General features: G+C 36.4%; 1 protein-coding gene and 1 long non-coding RNA gene across 5 annotated transcripts in view; one reads left to right on the top strand and one right to left on the bottom strand.

The window, feature by feature from the left end:
• LOC149487482 (solute carrier organic anion transporter family member 74D-like) overlaps window positions 1-23,810 on the top strand; it is a 64,655-nt gene extending 40,845 nt beyond the window's left edge. For all 4 annotated transcript variants that reach the window (XM_089696111.1, XM_089696110.1, XM_089696112.1 and 1 more), the window contains exons 3-11: window positions 4,532-4,672; window positions 8,726-8,857; window positions 9,241-9,405; window positions 11,983-12,108; window positions 13,937-14,070; window positions 15,269-15,399; window positions 16,178-16,374; window positions 18,369-18,545; window positions 19,731-23,810. In XM_089696111.1, the coding sequence (XP_089552237.1) occupies window positions 4,532-4,672; window positions 8,726-8,857; window positions 9,241-9,405; window positions 11,983-12,108; window positions 13,937-14,070; window positions 15,269-15,399; window positions 16,178-16,374; window positions 18,369-18,545; window positions 19,731-19,888 (1,361 nt within the window). In that variant the 3' untranslated portion in view covers window positions 19,889-23,810. The remainder of the gene's footprint in view (window positions 1-4,531; window positions 4,673-8,725; window positions 8,858-9,240; window positions 9,406-11,982; window positions 12,109-13,936; window positions 14,071-15,268; window positions 15,400-16,177; window positions 16,375-18,368; window positions 18,546-19,730) is intronic.
• Window positions 1-24,229, bottom strand: part of LOC149487480 (uncharacterized) — a 128,658-nt gene that overhangs the window by 92,191 nt on the left and 12,238 nt on the right. The window lies entirely within an intron of this gene.

Raw genomic sequence — 24,229 nt, 5'->3', positions numbered from 1 at the left:
ATTCAATGAATAGAAAATTATTTCAATATGTTTATTTTTAACATGCTTTTATTTATTTCACCACTATTTTTGTAGGTAACTGATTCCTTTAGAGTAGATTTTGACCCATTTTAACCGGACAGATTTAATTAAAACTTTGTACAAGGATCGGTGGCAATAAAATACGTCCGACGGGCGGTTGCCTGGAAGAAATGGCTTATAGCCATAAGGCGGCCCATTGTATATCTGTTATTTGGTTTTGTTTTCATTATTGTACCTATATACAATGAAGAATAAATAAATATATTTTTTTAAGTTTTTTTTGTAACCATGTATATTAATTATTATTATACATGTTATTTGTTCCGGTTGTGAGCATTTATAAAATTTATACGATGTATTAAAATTATCTGCAGTTGTAATCTAGTCGTGGTTTAATTGCGTTTGTTAATTGTAAATATCGTACCGGTATTTGACTTTCGATTAGTGAAGTATTATTATTGGTTTTGTTTCAATGGTTAGCGGGATATAGCTTTTGGTTAGTGTTAAAGTTAGATTTTGGGTTGAAGTTTGATTAATATAGGCACCTAAGCGTTTGAGAAATCAGAAAAATTTATCTATTATGTAAAAAATAAATATACTTTTCATTAAATTCATGCCGTGTAGACAGTATTGAATAAACAATTATATTTTTGAAGCCTCAAACTCAATATGATATACCACTTAAATTATTAGCGTAACAGGTTATTTTCGCAGATAACCTGAAATAATCAAATCTAGAAATCCCGATTATTATAAACTCGGCGTCACAAAAATCGCACCTCTTCGAAAATAAGTTTCAAGCATGTCCCGCCAGCAACGAATACATTAAACCCAATTAATATTGGTATCAATTGAAAGTATGTTTAACGATCTCTAAATTAACAACGGATAGAATTCCTAAACACAACAGATCTCATTAGCACGTAACGTTAAAAAAATGTTGTCAAAATACGCATTACAACGGTCACTAATTGCACCTCCTTACAAGGGTATAAAACGGGCGACCCGGGTTAAATGTGGTTCATTCGCTATTCAACCTTTGAAGTGAACACACGTGAACAGCTTCCGTAAGAAAAATACGCCAGAAGATGGATACCACTGCAGATGAAGCCGCTCAAGTCATTGCACTACTGCAATCAGGGATGCGCCAATGTGATGTTGCTCGGCAACTGAACTTGAGTCGTTTTTCCGTTCGATGAGTGTTCCAACGCTTCCAAGAGACTGGTGGCTATATCCGAAGACGTGGATCTGGAAGACAACGGTGCACATCCGAAAGAGACGATCGCTTCATTGTTTCGACGTATTTACGTAATCGGTTCTCCAATGCTGTTGAGCTGCAACAACAACTGCGATCAGCTCGCAGAACGTCTGTAAGCGTCTCCACGATTAGAAGAAGAATGCGGGAGAAGAAAATTGCAGCTCACAGGGCTGCTAAAGGGCCAAAATTGACTGCACAGCATAGGAGAGACCGGTTGCAATTTGCCCGTGACCATGTGGATTGGACAATAGACCAATGGAGGGCTGTGCTCTTCTCGGATGAGACGAGAGTGTGTCTTTTCTGCAACGACAGGCGTCGAAGAGTGTACAGGAGGCAAGAGGAACGATTCGCACAAGCCTGTATTCAAGAGACAGTGGAATACAGGGGTGGCTCGTGCATGTTCTGGGGCGGCATGTCAATCGACGGCAAAACGAACCTTGTGTGTGTTTCTCGGACTGGAAGTGCTCGCGGGCAAGGGTCGCTGACTGCTCCTCGGTACATAACAGAGATCTTAGAGGAGCAGGTTGTCCCTTATGCGGGTTTTGTTGGCAGTGGGTTCACTTTAATGCACGATAACGCCCGCTGTCACACCGCTTTAATTGTAAGAGACTACCTGCAAGAAGTTGGGATCCCTGTTATGCGCTGGCCAGCGCGAAGTCCAGACCTGAACCCTATTGAGCACCTTTGGGATGAATTGAAACGGCGAGTACGGGCACGTGATCCTGCCCCTACCACTCTCCAAGACCTCCAAGATGCCGTCGTTGCAGAATGGGACAACATTCCTCAAGAGACTGTTGTCACATTAATTAGGTCCATGACAGAACGCATGGAAGCAGTCATCAGGGCTAGGGGGGGTAACACTAGGTTTTAAGTTGTTTATAAGGACTTTCTTGTAATTTTTGCTGATAAAATAAAATTTAACTTTTTAATCATTTGTATTAGCTTGCTTTTTTTTATTCCCTGATAAACTAAAAACCAAATCTATTGATTTATTCTGAAATTTAAATAAATTGCCTTTCCAATGATACCTTATAGTCATATATCTACCATTGATTAATAGGGTTAAAAAGACTTTGAAGGAAATTCTTATAGAGGTGCGATTTTTGTGACGCCGAGTGTATATTGGTGAAGTTTTGATCAGAAATCGTCTGTTTAACCACATAATACCCAGATATAGTAGGTATCAAATAATACTTGAATGACAAAACTGACACAATAGGGTTATCGTAAAGAGCTAGAGTAACCTTATTATATAAATTATTGTGCGTACTTACCGCTTTTGTGTTTCTAGGTTCTGCCCTAAAAACTATTATCTAAATTGCATCGCACTTAATTAACAACCGTTTAGGATTAAATACCAAGTGATAAATATTATGCAATGTTTAGATTAAATGTAGTGCAAACCCTTGTAAATACCTTGAATGGGAAATGGTTGAAATAGTGAAAGTTTATAAACCACATGGATTAGGGAAAAAAGTCATAAGAACTGAAAAAAATGCGGTGATTCATATAACTAATAAAGAAAGCAAATAAGAAACATAGAGTAATAGGTACTAAAAAGACCAAATTTTTAAAACTACACCCATCTCAAAGAAGCTAGATCCTCCACCCCGAGTAACATAGTAGAGAAAAATTATTTCATAACGATTTTATAGAAAACTTGCTTCAAAACGTTAAAAATTGTCAAAGAACAAAGGTACCAAAAGTGCATCTCACACACATGCACGTATCATGCAATCGCGTCACGTCTCTAGCTAGTGTACAAAAACAGGACTTTCTTTACGCCAATCAGAACATGTGGCCGCCATTGTTTACATGTAAACAAATTTGTGAACGTGTTTTTTGTAGCGTAGATGCTCTATGCGGGTAGGATTCGTTTCGAGATAGGTGGGTGTGAATTTTTAGTGGATAATGAAAACTGTGAGAATAAAGTATTAGAATATTGATGCTCTTTGGCGCTATGAACATAACAATGAGTAGTGTTCATCTCGTCAACAAGTAGTAGCTGATTGCATTGCAGCTCCGATTCATAAAAGACACATAAAACCAACGAGAATGCAGGAATTTATATTTTAAATTTGAGTAGGTACAAAAAATTAATAACGGAATTAATGTCGCGTGAAGCTTTAAACGAGTTGCAAATAATTTTAATTACGCAATTAGTCATTTTTGACCGTCCAATAGTTTTAATTCGGGAATACAGTGCACCAAGTTAATTACGTTTGGAAACCGGTAAGAACTGTTATACAGATGCACACGCATTTATCAGATAAAAACAGTTCAGGCGAGATTAATTCATAATAAAAAGAAATACAGCCTGTAATAGCGCGGATGCGTTTCGTAGATAACGAAGTATTACGGCACGCAGAGGGCACTTAAAAGATAATAAAAGTTGCAACAAGCCGCTTGGCGCACATTTTCGAAAACGCTCACGAGTATCATTATTTATTACCGAAGCGTATGATGATAATAGGAATATGTTTTATATTCTCTTCATCGTGAGGCAGGCGGGCCAAAATGCAGTCAGTGCATTTTTTTGGCAAGCGATACTGACGATTTCTCCGAATGATTGCGTTTGGAACTTAAGTACCTGATTGTACTTCGGTCAATCACCCGGTTGCTTGTAACTCGTGTGTTAGTTCGTATTATCATTTATCTTGTTTGAATTTGATTGTTCTGACTGAAATATTGTGACAAAAACCTTCAATACTGCAACAGTTATATGGAGATAGTTCTCATATCAATTTCATCTTGTCTGCATTGTTTTTCTTTTGTTATGCAAGTTACACAATATGTCTGTGTTGTCTGTGTGACATTTTCATTGTTGCCTCTGATTGCCGTCTAGTTGAATGAACTGTAATGAGACTTCAATCTTTCTTAGCTTTATTGAAACGGATCGCAGTCGAGCTTGTGTTCATATCAATTATTCATAATGAATGTCTCGGCTCCCTCATTAAAATCGTTAATGTTAAGTGCATCGCCGGCTCCAGTAGGATTTCCATGAAATAATTTAATTCTAACATGCAAGTTACGTGCTGCGTTTCATTGAAGCGTCTTCGTCTCGAATTTCAAAGCCTCCAATTTAGGATTAGGTATATTCGTAGTTACTGTATTAGAACGTATATTAGTAGGTAAGATATTTTATTACAAATATTTGCAATTGTAACTAATCATAATAAGGAGTTTTAGTAGCTTGAAAGAAAAAGCCTTGTCTTGAATGTCTTATAAAATGTTTTTCTCTTTTGTTCACAGCAATCACAATCGGAATCAGAGTAATAGGACCTGCTCTAGGATTTCTCCTTGGAGCCTTATGTACGAGGGTTTACGTCGATCCATTAAAAGACCCTGGCTATGAATACAGTGACCCAAGATGGGTTGGAGCTTGGTGGCTCGGTAAGTCAGTTTTTTTATTAAGATAAATACTCTAGCTATTAAACCAAGAAATATAATCGCAGACCCCAAAAACAATAAAAACATAACAATATGCCTCACCTTGGTTATTTAATGCATGTCGTCAATCTTTTAAAATGCTTAATATTTAACCTGAGTTACTTGAGTGTTAAATCTTGTACCCCATAATGTATGTTCCCTTACGTGACTTCGTTCAAAGTTCATCCGGCAACGGACATATTTATTGTTATTGGTAAACGTTCAGTCTTCCAGCGAACTGTACCGGTATAATGTTCCCATTGAAACATCCTCTACGGTGTGGGAGCTGGAATTCCTCCATACACACATCGCGGAACTGTCAGCTACCGTTACACAACCATTGGTTCGGATTTGCGCGCAAAATCCACGAAGAAAGCACCTTCGTGACTTACATACTAATTGAATGCGTATGACGAAGTGATATTGCAGCGCTGGTTAACAATGACATCTTTATTACGCACTGGGCAGAGTTTGCAGTCCTCTGGTTTTACAATTATGCTCAAGTAGAAATTTGCGCAGAGCGTGCCTCGACTAGCAATAGTTTGGATTCGCAAATTGTCGAATGGTTCCGCGTATTTCCTTATTGTTTCAGTTATAAGTTCATCGATGGAGACTGAATTTTAATACTCGTTTTATGGATATTCGCTACCGGCTTTACTATTCCTTTTATACATTGTAAAGCACGTTGAATTTAAAATTATCATCCTTAACTTAACGTGCACCGTGATTTAGATTTCTTCACGTTTGCTTTATAGTAGAGAAAGGAAAACCAGTTAACGTATGTTGATGCTGGTTACCTATCTTAATCTCGAATTTTAATATTCCGAATATCATAATCCAGAAAACGTTTGGACATTTTTTCATAACCCCGAATTTTAAAATTTCGAAGTTTTGTTTGCCATATAATCGCAACTCCGAATTTCATTTGCCCATTTCTTTATTTGTACGACGTTTTACAATCCAGACGAATGAGTTCCAGACATACGAAATCTAAATGCACAAAATCCAGATGACCGTAATCCATATGCACGAAAGCCAGATTTTTAAAACACAAATTTTTGAAATACAGTTGATTGATATCCAGACAAACAATGTCCAGATTTTTGAAATTCAAATTAACGATATCCAGCGAAACGAAATCCTTCCAGGGGGTCGCAGCACGAACCTAACCTAACCTACTGAATAGATTTTAACACTCTAACCTTTCTGTAATGGGCAAGTAAAACAATAGCGAGTCGGTTCTGGCACTCGCCGGCCGCTGCCGCGGCACGCTCGCTTCGCTCGCTCGGCTCGTGCGTGAGAGGTCACAGTTCAAACCTAACCTAACCTACTGAGTCGAATTTGACACTTAAACCTTTCTGTAATGGGCAAGTAAAACAATAGCGAGTCGGTTCTGGCACTCGCCGGCCGCTGCCGCGGCACGCTCGCTTCGCTCGCTCGGCTCGTGCATCGGGGTCACAGTTCAAACCTAACCTAACCTACTGAGTCGAATTTGACACTTAAACCTTTCTGTAATGGACAAGTAAAACAATAAATTTACTTACTGACAATGTTTATTTTCAGTCGATAGTAAAGGTATAATCACGATTGTATGGAAATCAAATAAAAAGATTATGAAAATCTGGCAATAGTTTATCTGTTATACGATTATATGGGAACCAAATAAAAAGATTATGAAAATTTGGCAATAGTTTATTTGGAAAATGGTACGATGGGAAATAAAAAAAAGTATTCTGAGAATCTGGTATAATGAGATCTGTATTATGAAAATACGGGAAACAAAAAAATACTTTTTAAAAATCTGGTTTTGGTGCATCTGGAAATTGATTCATCTGGGAAATTAAAAAAGGAATTTTAAAAATTTGTCATTCATTACATCTGTCTTTTAAAAGTTCTAACAACCGTTTTCGGGGTTTTAATATTCGGGTAATAGAAATTCGAGTTTTTAATAGGTTACCGTTGAGGCTATCTAGTTTACTCAAATATTTACTGACTTCTCTGAATCGGTATGTTTTCTACTTGATTTTATTACATGCTTTTATGTTATCAAGCATGTAGTCTTATGTACTCAGATAGTAGTGACAGTTATAAATTCCATTCATATCCTTTATCGGCAATAATATTTTAGCGTGTCCAACTCTGTTTATCGGTTCAGTGTAAATTGTTAATACTAATTTAGCATAAAGTTTCACTCTTATTTTCAAAAGTTGTTCGAACGCAAATGATTTATCGGTAGCATAATTTAGTATAATGTTTGCAATGTTGTGCAAAGATAGGCGAATTGAAATCAGCTGCTCGGCGGCAGCAACGCGATGCAATTTTCTCTCAGCTTTCGCTTTTTCTCGGCTCACATCGTCACGGACGCACGTTTTGTGTTATATAATGTGTTACATCACGGCACGTCACCACGACTAAAATAAGCGTTCTATCCACACGGTCACGGCCAAGGCTGCGCGCCTCGTTGTCGACAATTATGCCATCGCCAGCCGTAATGAGTATTTAGTGGGTGGACACGCGAGCACTTTTACTTTTAAACCGGTCGGGTGACCTCGCTCTATGTCAAGAGGTTACTGTCTGGATGAAGTTTCTAAATATTCAACAGGTCCGCGTTCTATTTGTTAATGCGAACAATTTAAATCCTCGGACTTACCTATGTCTAGTGAACGGCCTTGACTCCACCGGTTGGCCTTCGAGCTGAGTCGATGTGGTCTGTTTTGATGTATCAGGATACATTTTGGCTCATTATGAGCTTTTTGTTTTGTAATTATGGGGATGTGCCCTCGGAGAATTCGCATTTGCATACGAATTGCCCGCAATAAAGAAAATTAACGTTGAATTTCTTTGTTTACTTAAATGACTTGTGTGTCTCGAAGTATTTCCATGTGTATTTTACGACATTCAATAAGACGTCTCATAAGTCATTATAAATATGCAGGTTTTTTATTTGCTGTCGACAGCTGATGAAAACATTAGTATTATTTTATATTATTTTTATATCAATATCAGTTTCTTTATTTGTTTTTTCTGCGCTAGCTTTTACTTGGCAACTATTAATAGTTGTTTCGGTAAGAAAAATTATCACGAATAATTGCATTAGAAGGTTATTAGTATCGTCTTAATCTGATTTGTGTACGTGAAGTTTACGATTCGTCATTGAGTCATTGATATTTTTGGCCCTGAATCGATCGTTAATATGATAATTGTAATAATTGCTGTATTCCATAGCCATTTTCGATTAAACAATGTATGTGTGCTTTGCTCTTTATTTGCTCCTTCTCGTTTTTGCTCACGTATAGATTTTTTGCTCGTGTTTGCAGGAATAATAAGCGTTCTGTATTTGGTGCACTGGATTCATTAGTATCATTCAATTTATGGTAATAGTTAAGCCCGATACATATAAACATGTTAAGTGCGTCGAGGCGTGTTGATTAATGGGTAAAATCAACTCGCGATAGCAAGTGGGAAGACTATGCGATTTATTGCTTACCCCAGGTGTACTTTAATGATTTGTATGTATAAGGTAATTATTATGTTGCGTGTCGGATTTTTCGAGTACCTTCCATTGTGGTGTTACCTTGAGAACGCTGATTGATAGTTTTGGCATGTAATGAACAGACACCCACGTCGCTTGTTATTGTAAGGTTTTATCTTCTGTTATCTCCGCATTAATGTGTGTAATATCATCTTTTAAGGGTGGATGACCTAAATTGTTTTAATTAGTCTTCATACGTGCGAAAACATTATCATAGTTATACTTGAAGTATATTTAGCGTTTTTAACTTGGTTTAATATGATTCACTCTTTACACGTAATTACGAAGTAATGCATGCAAAAAGTTACATTGTTTGCAGAATTTTAAATGATATGCTTTCTCGGAACTTCTGCAATACGGATGTTTAAACAGTTTGAAAGTTCATGAATTTGGCCGCAATATTTGAATGTGTTGTTAAATACGTTGACATTACATACAATGGGAAGTTTTGTGGAGATATTTTAATAATATTTTGTTTGTTATAGGAATGGTATTCATAGCCGGCTTCATAGTGCTTCTCTCAGGGCTGATGTTCTGTTTCCCGCGACAAATAAGACAGAGTCCCGTGCCGCTGCCAATCAAGAAGAGCAAAGAGAAGAATGAACCCTTGTTTAAAGGTAGGTATTACTGGACATATATTGACTTTTGACTTATTATAGAATTCGGTCGACAATATTGATCTGTATTATTTTGACCGGATTTAAAAAAAAGGTTATTGTGAAATTTTATTCTGGTAACTTTATTATAATAAAATACAATAAATTCAGGTGGTTTTTGTATTACGCAATAATTATGAGACTTTTAACCTCTTGATGTACGAGTAGACGATTTTCTAATAAAAATACCTGGCAGCATTTACACTTTTTCCATTTCTCCCATATTGTCTATATCTCTATCAACTCTCTATTGTAGATTGTATTCTGTTACCAATCCTCCATTGCAAAACAGACAACAGCTTTTCCAGATTTCAAACATTCTGCTACCGACTCCTCTCTTGCAGATTTCTTCGCAACAATCAAACGGCAGCTCACGAACGACATCCTAATGTGGCGAACGGCCAGCTCCGTGCTGCACTTGATGCCCATCAGCGGAGTCTACTCGTTCCTGCCGAAATACTTGGAGAAGCAGTTCCGGCTACCCACGCATGATGCCAACCTTGTCTCGGGTGAGGTACTATGGGGATTATGATGATAAAAAAAATTGGATGTCTGTAAAGTCGGTTTACTGACGATAGTTGAACGTGACAACGTCTGTTTTAAAATTTATATTGTATTTTTATTGTATTTTAATGTTATTCGTGCAAAAAATAAATAAATGCAAAAAATGTCTCTGGACTATAATCCAGAGGTGGCGCGAACACTGTGATGACGGGTGCCTTTAAAAAAAAAAAACGTGACAACGTCCGATTATGCTTCTTTGTCGCTCGTTCCGCGCTCTCGCTTGCACTTCAAGCCCTACATGGAACGCCTCAGAGCGAGGTAACGCCGCATGCGTCATGTTTTTTCGTGTCGAACGAACTTACGTCGAACGTCTTATAATTCGATAAAGCCGGCTGCACGCACGAAAAAACATGACTGATGCGGCGTTACCTCGCTCTGAGGCGTTCCATGTAAGGCTTGAAGTGCAAGCGAGAGCGCGGAACGAGCGACAAAGAAGCACAATCGGACGTTGTCACGTTCAACTATCGTCAGTAAACCGACTTTACAGACAACCAATTCTTTTTTAAATAGATGGTAGAAGTAAAAATAGGCAGTGTTGTACTCATTTTAGATCTTATTGTTTCATGATAGTGTTGCTAAGTTAGTAAGTAGAGGGTTATTGCACGCCTCATAAGCGAAGCGTTGAGGTGGGTACTACTGTCACTTCGCGCAAAACATCTGATTTTTCAAACTTAAAATGTCTTTATGTATCATACATTGCACTTGTAAGATAATACATACACACACATATTAAGAAAAAACACTATTTTTAACGTTCATGATATTTTTGATGTCATTTTTGTTATTTAAACTAGTTAAAAAACAGTTTAAAAAAGTTCTGTCTTGGACGTCCGTGTGTCTGTATGTGCGGATCCTTTTTCTTGTTAACACGATAGCGACCGAAATACTTTACTAATCGAGTCTTTTTTTTTCTCTTACGCTTGAGTATGCTCAGGAATAGAACCCTTTCATTTTTCAGGGTCTGATTCGATGTGGTTTAATTGTTATTAAATAAACAAAAATAATAATTAATAAATATTTATTAAAAAAAAATTATGAGGCGTGCACTTTTGGATTTTCCAAATTATTTTGTTTTGATACTGATATTTTAATTTGATATAGAAAAACCTGGTATTATTTCGTGTTTATTGTACACTAGCTGTGCCGCGCGGTTTCACCCGAATTACTCCGCTCCTGTTGGTCTGAGTATGATGATATATAGCCTATATTACTCGTGGATAATGTAGCTTTCGAATGGTGAAAGAATTTTTAAAATCGGTCCAGTAGTTTATGAGCCTATTCATTACAAACAAACAAAGTTTTCCTCTTTATAATATTAGTGTAGTTAACAATTATGCATCTAAATTAAATATAATATGTATGGTGTATACAAAAAATTTTGCACTTAGAATAAATATTACTTGTTTGTGCAATAGATTGATAGTGAAAATAAAATTTATATCTTCATGTGAATAATCGTGGTATCGAGTTATTATTTTATAACGCTCTGTTGGTCAAGGTTTCAACCGTATCCACTATATAATGTTTTTATAATTCACTGAATTTACTGAATTGATTATTTTTAATAAAAAGTAAGATTAAAAATAATATACTTTGTAGAGTAGTTATTTCAATATGTATTATTGGGGTGAATATTTAGTTCTTTCATTATTTTTTCTCATAAACAAAGCCATTACAAATGTTAATTTGTCCTGTAGAGATTTATTATTTATTTATTATTCTTCAATATACATAGAAAACTTATTGCATATTATATTAAGTATACAAAACAAAACAGTATAGTTTATTAGGCGGCCTTATCACTTAGAAGTGATCTCTTCCAGGCAACCTGGGCAAAAGGTGACAAGCTTACTAAAATGACAATGGTAGGTGGTAGAAAAAAAGGCAAGGATAAAAAAAAACAAAAAGAAGAGATATAAATATTTCTTCCCAAGAAGTTAACTGCTAACGGTAATATTATAGCAGATATTATTAAGATGACTTTTAACATCAACAGGACTTAGAACATTTAAAATATTGTTAACATTATTTAAAAAATCTATTTAAATTTATGATAAATTGTACATAAAATGCAGAGGCTGTCTGTATGTCTCTCTTTATACTATGCTTAAGTGAAACTTTTATACATAGATCGGTGGTAAAATTATTTCTTGGTCTAACGCTCGCCCGTTCGCCTCTTCGGTACAGTGATTACGGAAACCTAACCACTTTATGAAAGTTCGAATCGATTAGAAATAAATAAAGTGTCCAACTTTAGGCAACGCTGATCATCTACTCTACCTTAAATCTTAGTACATCAAGTTTTATTGAAAAACTCACAGGACAATCATTTTTGTAGGTCTAAGGAATCCTACTTCTATGTAAGCTGTGGTCACATGAATCTGGTTAAAGTTACGTGGACTTTTTTGAGGTTTTTATGTAATTTTCAGTAATTATGGAAATACCTTTAAACGAATCCTTGAAAAAATAAAGAAAAAATATAACAGCTGATAACAACAAGTAAAACAACGTCACATTTCCAGGTCTTGGCGGCATTCTGGTGATGGGTCTGGGCATCATCACCTCCGGAGTTGTGATATTGAAGTTGGTCCCGAGCGCACGGCAAGTTGCCGCGTGGACTGCTGCAACCGCTGCTATATATAGTGCTGGTGAGTTCTGGAATGTTCTGGAAGGTTCTGGAAGGTTATGGAAGGTTGTGGAAGGTTCTGGAAGGTTGTGGAAGGTTCTGGAAGGTTGTGGAAGGTTCTGGAAGGTTGTGGAAGGTTGTGGTAGGTTGTGGAAGGTTATGGAAGGTTGTGGAAGGTTCTGGAAGGTTATGGAAGGTGGTGGATGGTTATGGAACTGGTCAGGATTTGTGGAAGTGTTTGTTAGATATTGTTTAGTGTGGATGGTGATTATTTAGTATGTTGAATGAGCATGTATTACTTAAAATTCAAAGAAATTGTATGGTGTATTTTTTACAATATAAAATAATTTCGATCCAGGGGTATACTTATTGCGTATATATGTTAAAAGATGTGTAGTTGAAGAAGTAAAGTAAAAAAAAGTATCCAAGCCGCCGCAGCCGCCAATGCATAATAAAGTCAACAACTGGCATTTGTAAAAAATAAATAACTTTTTATTTACATATTTCCTAACAGAAATAATTACTTCTTAAAATAATTGAAACAACAATAAAATAATCAACTCGTTTCAAGCGTCAAACATTGTATACTATACATGTATAATAATAGTTGATATTGAGCCACTTAGTGCTTATTATACACGTGTCATGATTCAATTTGGTGCCTAGACTTTAATTGGCTGTTTTGGAACGTTTCATGGCGTGGCGTTTGTGTACTAACTAAATAGATAGATTATTCTTTATTGCTCTTCACTACATAGTATAAAGCAAAGTCGCATTCTCTGGTCCTATGTCCCTATGTCCCTATGTATGCTTAAATCTTTAAAACTACGCAACGGATTTTGATGCGGTTTTTTTAAATAGATAGAGTGATTCAAGAGGAAGGTTTTAGTATATAATTTATTATGTTTTACACAAAGCGGGCGAAGCCGCGGGCGGTAAGCTAGTACACAAATAAAAGATATAAATGGAGTATGTATCTAGCTGTGAAACCGCGGGCGAAATCAAGTATTTCTGTATCTCATATGTTATTTTGATGTACCTACAATCTATATTACTATAAAGTTTAATCTAAATTCGTCAAGAATTTTTTGTGAAAGAGTAACAAACATACATACATCCATCCTCATTAAATATCGCATTTATAATATTTGTAGGATGTAATATAAAGAGGTTTGTGTATCGACTGTTTGTGACTTTGTAAGATGAAATCTCTGGGTTTAGTGAACTGATTCGAAAATTATTTTATCAATAGAAAGCAACGTTATCTGAGTGTCATAGGTTATATTTTATCTGGTTTTATCCGGGGTCAACCCAACAATTTATGAATGACAAATAAATAAAATGTGAATAAACTAATTACTAGTTATATTCTATACTAGCTGCTCCGCGCGGTTTCACCCCCGTGGCTCCTCTCCTGTTGATCGTAGCGTGATAATATATAGCCTAAAGCCTTCCTCGACAAATGAGCTATCGAACACCGAAATAATTTTTCAAAATAGGACCAGTAGTTCCCGAGATTAGCGCGTTCAAACAAACAAACAAACTCTTCAGCTTTATAATATGTACTAGCTTTCCGCCCGCGGCTTCGCCCGCGTTTTCAGAGAAAAACCCGTTCCAGTAGGATTTCCGGGATAAAACCTATCCTATGTCCTTTCTCGGGTATCAAAATATGTATATCTATACCAAATTTCATGCAAATTGGTTCAGTAGTTCAGGCGTGATTGAGTAACAGACAGACAGACAGAGTTACTTTCGCATTTATAATATTAGTATGGATTAGTATAGATTGAATATGTAATTTATCTCTTGCCATTTAAACATTATGCTCATAGCTTTACAATGATTTTCAGGTATGATCCTCCTAATGTTCGTCAGTTGTCCCGAGGAAAGCTTCCGCGTCATAACAAAAGCGGAGATGGCCAATTTATCGTGCAGTGTCGACTGTCATTGTGAAAATGCTTCCTATAGTCCCGTTTGTGGACAGGTGAGAATACACACACACATAGGAGAATGTTTGCACACGTACACGTATATGCGACCGCCTCCTTGGTACAGTGGTTGACGCGTGAGCGTAGAACCGAGGGGTCCTGGGTTCGATTCCCGGTGGAGACGAAGAAAAAAAAAATGTGTCGGTCTGGCAGGACACAGAAGGCTGATCACCTACTTGTCCTTAAAGAAAATCGATCAGTGAAACAGATGTATGCATAATGCATCTGCCCCTTACCCCACTTGGGGACTTGGGACTTAACTTACACGTATATGAATTCGTACAAGCTCCTATACATGCATATATGTAAACATGTACACGCATACACATACACGCATAATAACGCACGCTCACACGCACGCGTGTGCGTATTGAGAGCGTATACGTATACAAACGAACGTTTTTGTGAGTGTGAACGTCCGTTTATACTCTACTCACCCATAAAATGCATGCACTTTTATGGTAACATACACTTTTCTATAATTTAATGTAATTGTCATTTACACTAAAATTGACAAAGAATTAATTAGACTTTTGCTTTATAATGGAAAATGGAATTTAAAAAAAATTCTGTTGCTATAGTAACATCTCTAAATATTTCTAATTAATATTAAGTTCTTTCATTTAATCCTTAAGTAGCTAGTAAAATAACAGAAAAGTAAAATAAATTTGGAAAATCCAAAAGTGCACGCCTCATAATTTTTTTTTAATAATTATTTATTAATTATTATTTTTGTTTATTTAATAACAATTAAACCACATCGAATCAGACCCTGAAAAATGAAAGGGTTCTATTCCTGAGCATACTCAAGCGTAAGAGAAAAAAAAAGACTCGATTTGTAAAGTATTTCGGTCGCTATCGTGTTAACAAGAAAATCCTCCGCACATACAGACACACGGACGTCCAAGACAGAACTTTTTTAAACTGTTTTTTAACTAGTTTAAATAACAAAAATGACATCAAAAATATCATGAACGTTAAAAATAGTGTTTTTTCTTAATATGTGTGTGTATGTATTATCTTACAAGTGCAATGTATGATACATAAAGACATTTTAAGTTTGAAAAATCAGATGTTTTGCGCGAAGTGACAGTAGTACCCACCTCAACGCTTCGCTTATGAGGCGTGCAATATTAAAATCAACATGCAATTTTGAACCTTATCCCCTTGTATTAAAGTGCACAATAATTCCAGGACTCATACACATACATGTCGCCGTGCCAAGCGGGTTGCTTGAGCAGCAAGCAGTTGGACAATAGCACGTGGTTGTATTATAATTGTTCCTGTGTTGATGGCGATCTACAAGGACTTAAGGCTTATAAAACGTGAGTTTTTAATTAAATAAATAAATCATTTATTTTCATATAATAATTTTACAAATTAAAGTGATCCAGGCTCCTAAGATAGTAAGAACCGATTTTCTGGAGCCTGTGTCTTCCGTTTTCAATTACTAATTATTAAGTTTTTTCTAATAAGTGTTGTATTGGCGGATGTTTAGTTGCAATTGAGACTGGTGGTTTGGGGAAAAGACTGACAATGGGACAAAGGAATATAAAAGTCATCGTTGTTTATACTTTTGGAAAGCTTATATTATTATACAAGCATTGTTCTTTTTTCAAATTGGACTTTATATGCTAGTGTAACTAGCCAAATGAAATTTATGAGCTTATAGAAAACAGGTTTTTAGTGTCTTTTGTCAGTGCGGTCAGTTTGTTTCGAATTGTGTTAATTTTGTACTTAGAAAAAAAAAAAGACGTGTGGCACTCGGGGACTGCCGCGGTAAAGCTATTGCATGCTATGGCTTCAAGCCACACCTCCGCGACCGTCGGAGTGGGGAGCGTGAGGTATTTCGTTACTAAATTTCTGGATTCGGTCCCCGCGCTCAAGGCCCGCGATAGAAGCTATGCAAAGCTTAAAAAGACGTGTGGCACTCGGGGACTGCCATGGTAAAGCTACAAGCCACACCTCCGCGCCCGTTGGAGTGGGGAGCGTGAGGTTTTTTCGTTACGGAATTTCTCGATTCGGTCCCCGCGCTCAAGGCCCGCGATAGCAGCTATGCAATAGCTTAAAATTATCTATAATAAATACATATATCTCTTCCAGAATCGAACGCTACGAGCTGAAAAACGCTACATACGACGACTCTGCCAACTGGAACGGTTTCGCCGTGACCGGCGAGTGCGGAGGTCCCTGCAACCAGATATACGTGTTCATCGCGATATTCGCGGCCGTTATGTTCGTACACGCGAGTGGGGAAGTGGGAGCCGTGTTGCTGATCATACGGTGTACTGATAAGCACGGTGAGTGTGCGTGTAATATTTGTTTAAGTAGGTGAATAATACCAAATGGGCAATGTATTGTAATCTCATTTGACTTATGATTTGATTTCATAACGCTTAGTCAAAGCTTTAATTGTTTGTTTTGCCCTTTGACTGACACTCCCTGGAACAGCAAATTTCAGTATATCTTTTATACTTCCATGTAAACGTCAATAATGATTGAAATGAATATCTGCATTCGCCTCAACCCATTGACCACAACAGGGCGCGTTCATTATTTCATGGACCCTCTTCAAAATGGGCAGTGTTGGCCCAACAAATAATCGTCGCCATTAAGCTACGTCGTACTGCAGTGTGTATTTGACTTGTGTGTGTGACTGTACCTGTAGTGTGTAGTACATTTGCAACCATATATATGTGTACATGCCATGTGTATTTGCCGCGTTTATGTTTGTACATGCGAGTGGAGAAGTGGGGGCTGTGTTGCTGATCATACAGTGTACTGATAAGCATGGTGAGTGTGCGCGACTGTACTGCAGTGTGTATTTGACTTGTGTGTGTGATTGTACCTGTAGTGTGTGTGTAGTTGTAAGACGTGAGTGTGCGCGACTGTACAGTACGATTCACGAAAGATGACCGCAAATGGCGGCCGTTTGCGCACGTACACTGATGAAGAAAAGACTAATAATATTTTAATGTTGGTAAAATAATTTGTGTAATGTTGTAAACGCTGGTTATGCAAATAAATCAAACGTAATTTTAAATGTTTATTAAAATAAATTGAACCAAAAATATTATAAAAATTAATTGTCTGTAAAGTCAGTTTACTGACGATAGTTGAACGTGACAACGTCCAATTGTGCTTCTTTGTCGCTCTTTCCGCGCTCTCGCTTGCACTTCAAGCCTTACATGGAACGCCTCAGAGCGAGGTAACGCCGCATGAGTCATGTTTTGTCGTATGTGCAGCCGGTTTTATCGAATTATAAGACGTTGTCACGTCAAAAATATTGCAACACGCTGTACACCAAACTTCTCGACTGTCTATTCAAAGTATTGCCTTTTCCTCGCGGCATTGCGATGGCTTAAAATAGCAAATAAGTTCAACACAATAACAAATCTCAACAAAAAACTTAAAAAAACAACGAAAACTTATCAAATAAAAAATAATTTAAAACAAAGAAACACTTCTTTTCGACTGTACTCGAGAGCAGTGTGAGCGCGTCGAACTCAAAACTCAAACATTTATTTATTTAATTAGACTTCTTCGAGAAATACTTTAGAAACGTCATATTTTACATATTTTTAACATTTACCACCGATTCGGAAAGCAGTATCTATGGAGAAGAACGGGCAAGAAACTCCATAGTTGCTCTTTTTAATAATGTCAGTATTACAATTTAATTACAAAATATGTAACTGTATATTATCATAATCGTCGACGCCGCGATAGACGAATAGCGACTGAGCAGCCATCGCGAGACGCGCGCGCACCAACGGCGTCGCTCCGGTCCCGACTCGCCGCGCTCCGCCCGCGCCTCACCTCGCACCTCCAAAGGGACCTAAAATATACCTTCTGCGCCGTGATCATCTTTCGTGAATCTTAATGTACCTATTAATAGTGTGCGTGTGTTTTTGAGAGGGTCGGGCGAGTGCGGCGGGCCCTGCAACCGGATATACGAGTTCATTGCGATATTCGCGCCCATGAGTACGGTAGATTTGTGAGTGTGGGCGACTGTACGTGCAGCCGGCCCAGTGTGTTGTGTGTTGATTGCGATAGCCCAGTTACTTATTCGCAGCTAGTTGATGTTTAACAAAATTTTTAAGCTATTGAATAGCTTCTATCGCGGGCCTTGAGCGCGGGGACCGAATCCAGAAATTTCGTAACGAAAAAACCTCACGCTCCCCACTTCGACGGTCGCGGAGGTGTGGCTCGAAGGCACGCTATGCAATAGCTTTACCTCGGCAGTCCCCGAGTGCCACACGTCTTTTTTATTTTAAAATCTCATTGTTTCCAGACAAAGCGATGGCGATGGGCGTGATCCAGTTCGCGATAGGCGTGTTCGGCAACGTGCCGTGCCCGATCGTGTTCGGCGCGGCCGTGGACGCGGCGTGCCGTCTGCGGGACGCGGCGTGCGGGCTGCTCGGCGCCTGCGCGTCGTACGACAGCGACCAGCTGCGGCACTTCTTCCTGGGTGAGTGTGTGTGGCCAACGTGCGGGCTGCTCGGCGCCTGCGCGTCGTACGACAGCGACCAGCTGCGGCACTTCTTCCTGGGTGAGTGTGTGTGGCCAACGTGCGGGCTGCTCGGCGCCTGCGCGTCGTACGACAGCGACCAGCTGCGGCACTTCTTCCTGGGTGAGTGTGTGTGGCCAACGTGCGGGCTGCTCGGCGCCTGCGCGTCGTACGACAGCGACCAGCTGCGGCACTTCTTCCTGGGTGAGTGTGTGTGGCCAACGTGCGGGCTGCTCGGCGCCTGCGCGTCGTACGACAGCGACCAGCTGCGGCACTTCTTCCTGGGTGAGTGTGTGTGGCCAACGTGCCATGCCATGTTGCCATGTTGTATGCCATTCCAAGGAAAGCCACGCCAACTTCAGCCCAGTCATTAAGTTTGTAAGTAAAATTTTCAAACAGTGTCCCACCCGTCACCACCTTCATCTGCCACTACAAGCTGATTCAAACTTCTATTATTTAAGCCTGCAATTTTACTCAAATTGCAAAAAAAATAAACAAATCCGATTTCATTTATCACACAGCGATCTCTAATGTCATTCATTATATCATATCACTGTTACGTTCGCTCACGATATCACGTGGCCGCCAACGTGACGTGCGTGTTACTAAATAGCGTGCGTGACAGACTTTTTCTTAATAACAAATCTTAATAGGTTAGGAGCGTCAGTTTCTATACATATCTTATATGAAGATAGCTTTGTACTCTCGTTGGCTATATAATTCGTATATTGTTTATGTAATCTTCTTATATATAAAAATGAATCGCAAAATGTGTTGGTAAGCGCATAACTCGAGAACGGCTGAACCGATTTCGATAATTCTTTTTTTATTATATTCCTTGAAGTACGAGGATGGTTCTTATGTAGAGAAAACGTAAACATGTACCACGGGCGAAGCCGGGGCGGACCGCTAGTTAATAATATTTCTTATGAACTAAATCGTTATTTCAAAACAGATTTAGTAATTGGAACTGTCGCTCCTAGAGTACATGTTTAATCAAATATGTTATTAACCATATGCCCTAGTATTATACACTACTTTCCAAAACCAAACAAGTTCTCAAATTGAGAACTGTATTTTTGGTTTGTTTCTTAAAATTACATAGTATAAACTCTTTTACTAATTATCCTCATATATCTATTTCAGGTCTATCCGCCGGGCTTATGTTCCTAGCGTTCATAATGGACATGCTAGTGTGGAGCCGGGCGGGTCGTATCGACATGAACCCGTGCGAAGTATCGGAAGCCCCTCACTCCCCGCTCGCCAGCCCCCTAACACCCACCTCACCGGACACACAGCTCTGACAGAAAATAACGTATGAATCGCACCTGTGAAGTGGAATAGTGCAACGGAATAGTGTAACGGAATAGTGCAAGGGAATAGTGCAACGGAATAGTGTAACGGAATAGTGCAACGGAGTAGTGGAACGGAGTAGTGAAGCCCATTTGTGATAGTGAAACTCGCCCGTGAAAATAGTGAAGGTCATTTGTGGAATTCGTCTGTGAAAAATAATAATTTACTGGAAACAAAATGGTGAAGCCAATTTGTGAAATGCAATAGTGAAGCCCATTTTTGAAATACATCTGATGATTTGTGAAACGCAATAGTGAAGCTTTTATTGATCTATTTGTGAAAAAATAGTGTATAAATCACCTGTTCAGTGTAATAGTGAACAACAGTGAAGCCTATTTCTGAAATCCCTAGCGGTTGGTATTGGAACTCAACATTAATATAAAATAACAAATGATATTTGAACTTCATTCTTCTAATAAATAAAAATGTATGCGTGTACTAGAGTACACACGTAAAAAGTGAAACTTCTTTATGACCTTAAAAATGTCACGAGTATGGCGTAACGCAAAAATGTCACGCGTACGGCGTAACGCAAAAATGTTACACTAAATTTTTGTCCAACCCCGATAAAAAAGTTTCACTTCAAAAACAATTATGTATTAATGTAATCAAGATAGGCCGTTTGTGAATCAACGCACGCACGTATAATTTAAAATTTATTCAATTTGAAAAAAAAAATTGTGATCATTTTTATCAAATCAAGGGTAAAATTTGAATTGCTATAACTTCTTTATTATATTTGTGCGCCTTGTGCCTATTATTGAAACTTATTTGTGGTGATTTGCAATAATAATATCATTGTTTATATGAATGTTCTTTTCAATTTTTATGAAGTTTCTAGTAGAAATTGTTTGAATTTAGTAGTATAAATATTTTGCTTTTTACTTGAATTTTAGTGCAATTTTACAAATGTATCTTTACGATTGGATTTTGCAGTATATAAATATATATTTGATCATTTATTATGCTCCTATATAATAATTAAACATCGTTTGTTGTTTTCTTAGTACAATACGCTGCTAGGAAATATTATATTTATCAATATATTTATATAAATTTTTTGTAGTAGAGATGGGGTTTCGTGTAATAAATGGACTTCTAGAAAAAAATATTTTTTCCATTGAATTAATAATAAAATATAGTGTGAATGTGCAATGTAGGGTGAAAAGAAGTATCTTAGTGGAATATTTTTATGGCGGGCATATGCTAATATGCTAGAGAATGACTGAATAGGCATATGCATTAAATTAATATAGTATGTATTTCATATATAAGTGTTTGTATCAACGATGTGTGTTCGCGGTAATGCATTTAACTGCCACGTGTCACATTTTCGGCAACTTTTTAGTAAAATAACAAAGGAATCGTGGTTTTATACAATTTTACATAATGTTTTTTCGTATTCTACTTTTTAGACCAGTGCTTAAGTGACTTTTGTTAATACGCTAAATATTTATACGAATTGCATAATATTTGTTATTTTATATGTTGCAAATACATATATTTGGGGGTTTACAACGATAATTTTCAGTCCCGTGTAGTTAATGCTAGTAGCATTATGCATAATCACAATTTGGGACTGATATATTATGTGCTGTTTCGCTGTCTTTGTGTGTTAAATAGTTACAATCATTTATATTGTTTTTAAACTTTAATACTTTTAAATATTCATATGTGAATTGAAAAAAGGTCCTTCGAGTCCGCAATTTTTCTTATTCATGTGTTAAAATATAATTTTGGTTAATCTACAATGTATGTATTTACTTTATATTTATTATGTTAAATATCTAATCTAATTATATATTATAAAGGCGAAAGTTTGTAAGGATGTATGGATGTATGGATGTTTGTTACTCTTTCACGTAAAAACTACTGAACCGATTACAATGAAATTTAGCACACATATAGAGGGTAACTTGGATTAACACATAGGATAGTTTTTATCCCGGAAATCCTACGGGAACGAGAACTATGCGGGTTTTCCTTTGCAAACGCGGGCAAAGCCGCGGGCGGAAATCTAGTATATTATAAAAGAGTACATAAAGACAGCGCTCAGCGAAACATTTATATTTCGATTATTGCGAATTAAATGGCTAGTGATTAGACGTTTATTTTAGGGATAGTATTTTTAATTTTTTTGTAAATATATTAAGATGAAATATAATCACAATAGTAATATTTTATTGATAATATAATTTTTTAATTTACTTTAAAATTTACTCGCTCGAGCTATGGCCAGTCAATGTAACAATAAAAATAGTTTATGAATGAAGCAGTGAATATTTTTAACTATTATTGTATCTGTAAAATGAATACAACGGTATTTTTTTAATATGTGAGACAAATCAGCCTTACAAACATCATCAAATATTTTTTACCAATAATGATTCCATGATCTTTTACAAACTTTAATTCCGGTTTATACAATTATTACATTATAAAAATATCGTTGTTGAAATGGATAGGATAATAGTTATTTTTTAGATAAATATTATATTTTTAATCGCCAGATTTTTACACAAATGACGGACTATAGTTCAGTGAATGATATACAATAAAAGGCTGGGCCAAGTGTAAACGTGTTATTATAAAATTTATAAGCAAGTCTAGGTTATTTCTCTTGTCGAGATCTGCAATACGTTTTGCTATTGTTAATTCTTTGTAAATCAATTAATTTCTTATCAATATATGGGGGTTTATATCTTTAGGATGGCATGTGCAATAAAAAAAGAATTTTTATTTTTAAAAATCAAAGCATACCGGCCACTGCCATATTGCATAGTAATGATTATATTATACAGATAAAAAATATTTCTAATGAGTAATGACCATCATGTACTTGTGTTCTGTGCCACCAAATCTTTTTTTTTTATTATATGTATTGTAAATATCGTATTCGTAATTTCTAACATGTGCATTATTCGTGTGCAATCTTTATAAATGTTTATGAATTGAATAAATTAGTATAAATGTTTTTTTTTCTTATATTTTCTTTTGGCTGCGTTTTATCGAATTGCGGCAGAGCATAATTATTATTATTATGATATTTAGGGCGTTCTATTTTGAACAGGGAATTTAATTGAAATATTATACATCACTAGTGAATGTCATCAGTTAGTTTTTAGTTGAATTTGTTGTCTGTTTTGCGAATTAGTACTAATCAATCAAGTTAATGTTTTTTGTAACAATAACAAATAAAAACACTAGTCTATGTTTATACATATATATGTAGTTGTAACAAATGAATACCTCTTGGTATTGTCAATTTATTGATTGTATTAATATTAAACATCATGTAATAAATCATGCATAATCACAAGCCGTTTTTTGGCGAAATTTTGATATTCTTATGAAATATTCGCTCAGTGGTAGCTAACCTTATTTATAGAAAATAAGCAAAGAAATTGGAATGTCTGTTTGTTTTGTTACAGGAAATTTTGAATATTAAAAAGCTATAGGTATTGGGTTTATATCTTTATAGCCGTGAAATTCGTGCCTTGCAAAGTGTCTATTCAAAATACTATTTGACAAAATAAATACAATTAAAAAAAATCTTGTTATTTTTTGCTTATATTTTCGTAATAATTTTTGCAGTGCCGACGAACAAAATGTCACTTATTTAAGGGAAAATGTGTATGTTATAAGGTGTAGTTTTAACAATTTACCAAAAGATCACAAATATTATTTATAAAAAGTATATTATGTACGCGTCTGTACTTTGTTTTAACCAATTTCAAAAATTTCTAGAAGGTTTTTGGTTAAATGTATTTTGTAATGTTCCCGGTATGGCTACTTATCTGTTCATAATAATTGTTACTGTGCGTTCGTCACATATTTTATAATAATTTGTAAATAAAACATTATTGAGAGATACATTGGGTTTATTTTTGTCAATCCCTATATAATCCTTCATTTATAAGTTCTCAAAATCACAACATGAGCTGTTTCGTTTCTCTTTTCTCAGAAAATTTGAAAAAATTCGGCCAAGGTAAAAGCACCTAATACGGAGGTATTTCACAACATTTGAAAGTAAGTAACAAAGATAAGCATATGTAAGTATTTATTTTTAAAGGTGCCAAACCGCTTTATCGTTAAAAGTGGAACTTAAATTTTGTATTGCTGTTGAGTCTATGTTTATTTTCATGATATTTCTTATTAAAAAAAAAAAAAAAATATTTAAATAGTCAGGTCGATTTTCCCTTAATACGGAGGTATGGTTATGGTCAGAACCTATTACTGCGGTAGACGGCTCCTAATACGGAGGGTCAGAAATTATATTCATTGAAGTTCCC

The sequence above is a fragment of the Colias philodice genome, chromosome 6 (genome assembly GCF_061535455.1).
Source record: "Colias philodice isolate Cphi_HAF_F1 chromosome 6, ilColPhil1 Martin Lab GWU primary, whole genome shotgun sequence".
In the NCBI taxonomy this organism is placed as follows: Eukaryota; Metazoa; Arthropoda; class Insecta; order Lepidoptera; family Pieridae; genus Colias; species Colias philodice.
The sequence above is the reverse complement of the archived record's forward strand: the minus strand, read 5'-3'. Positions and strand labels throughout refer to the sequence as shown.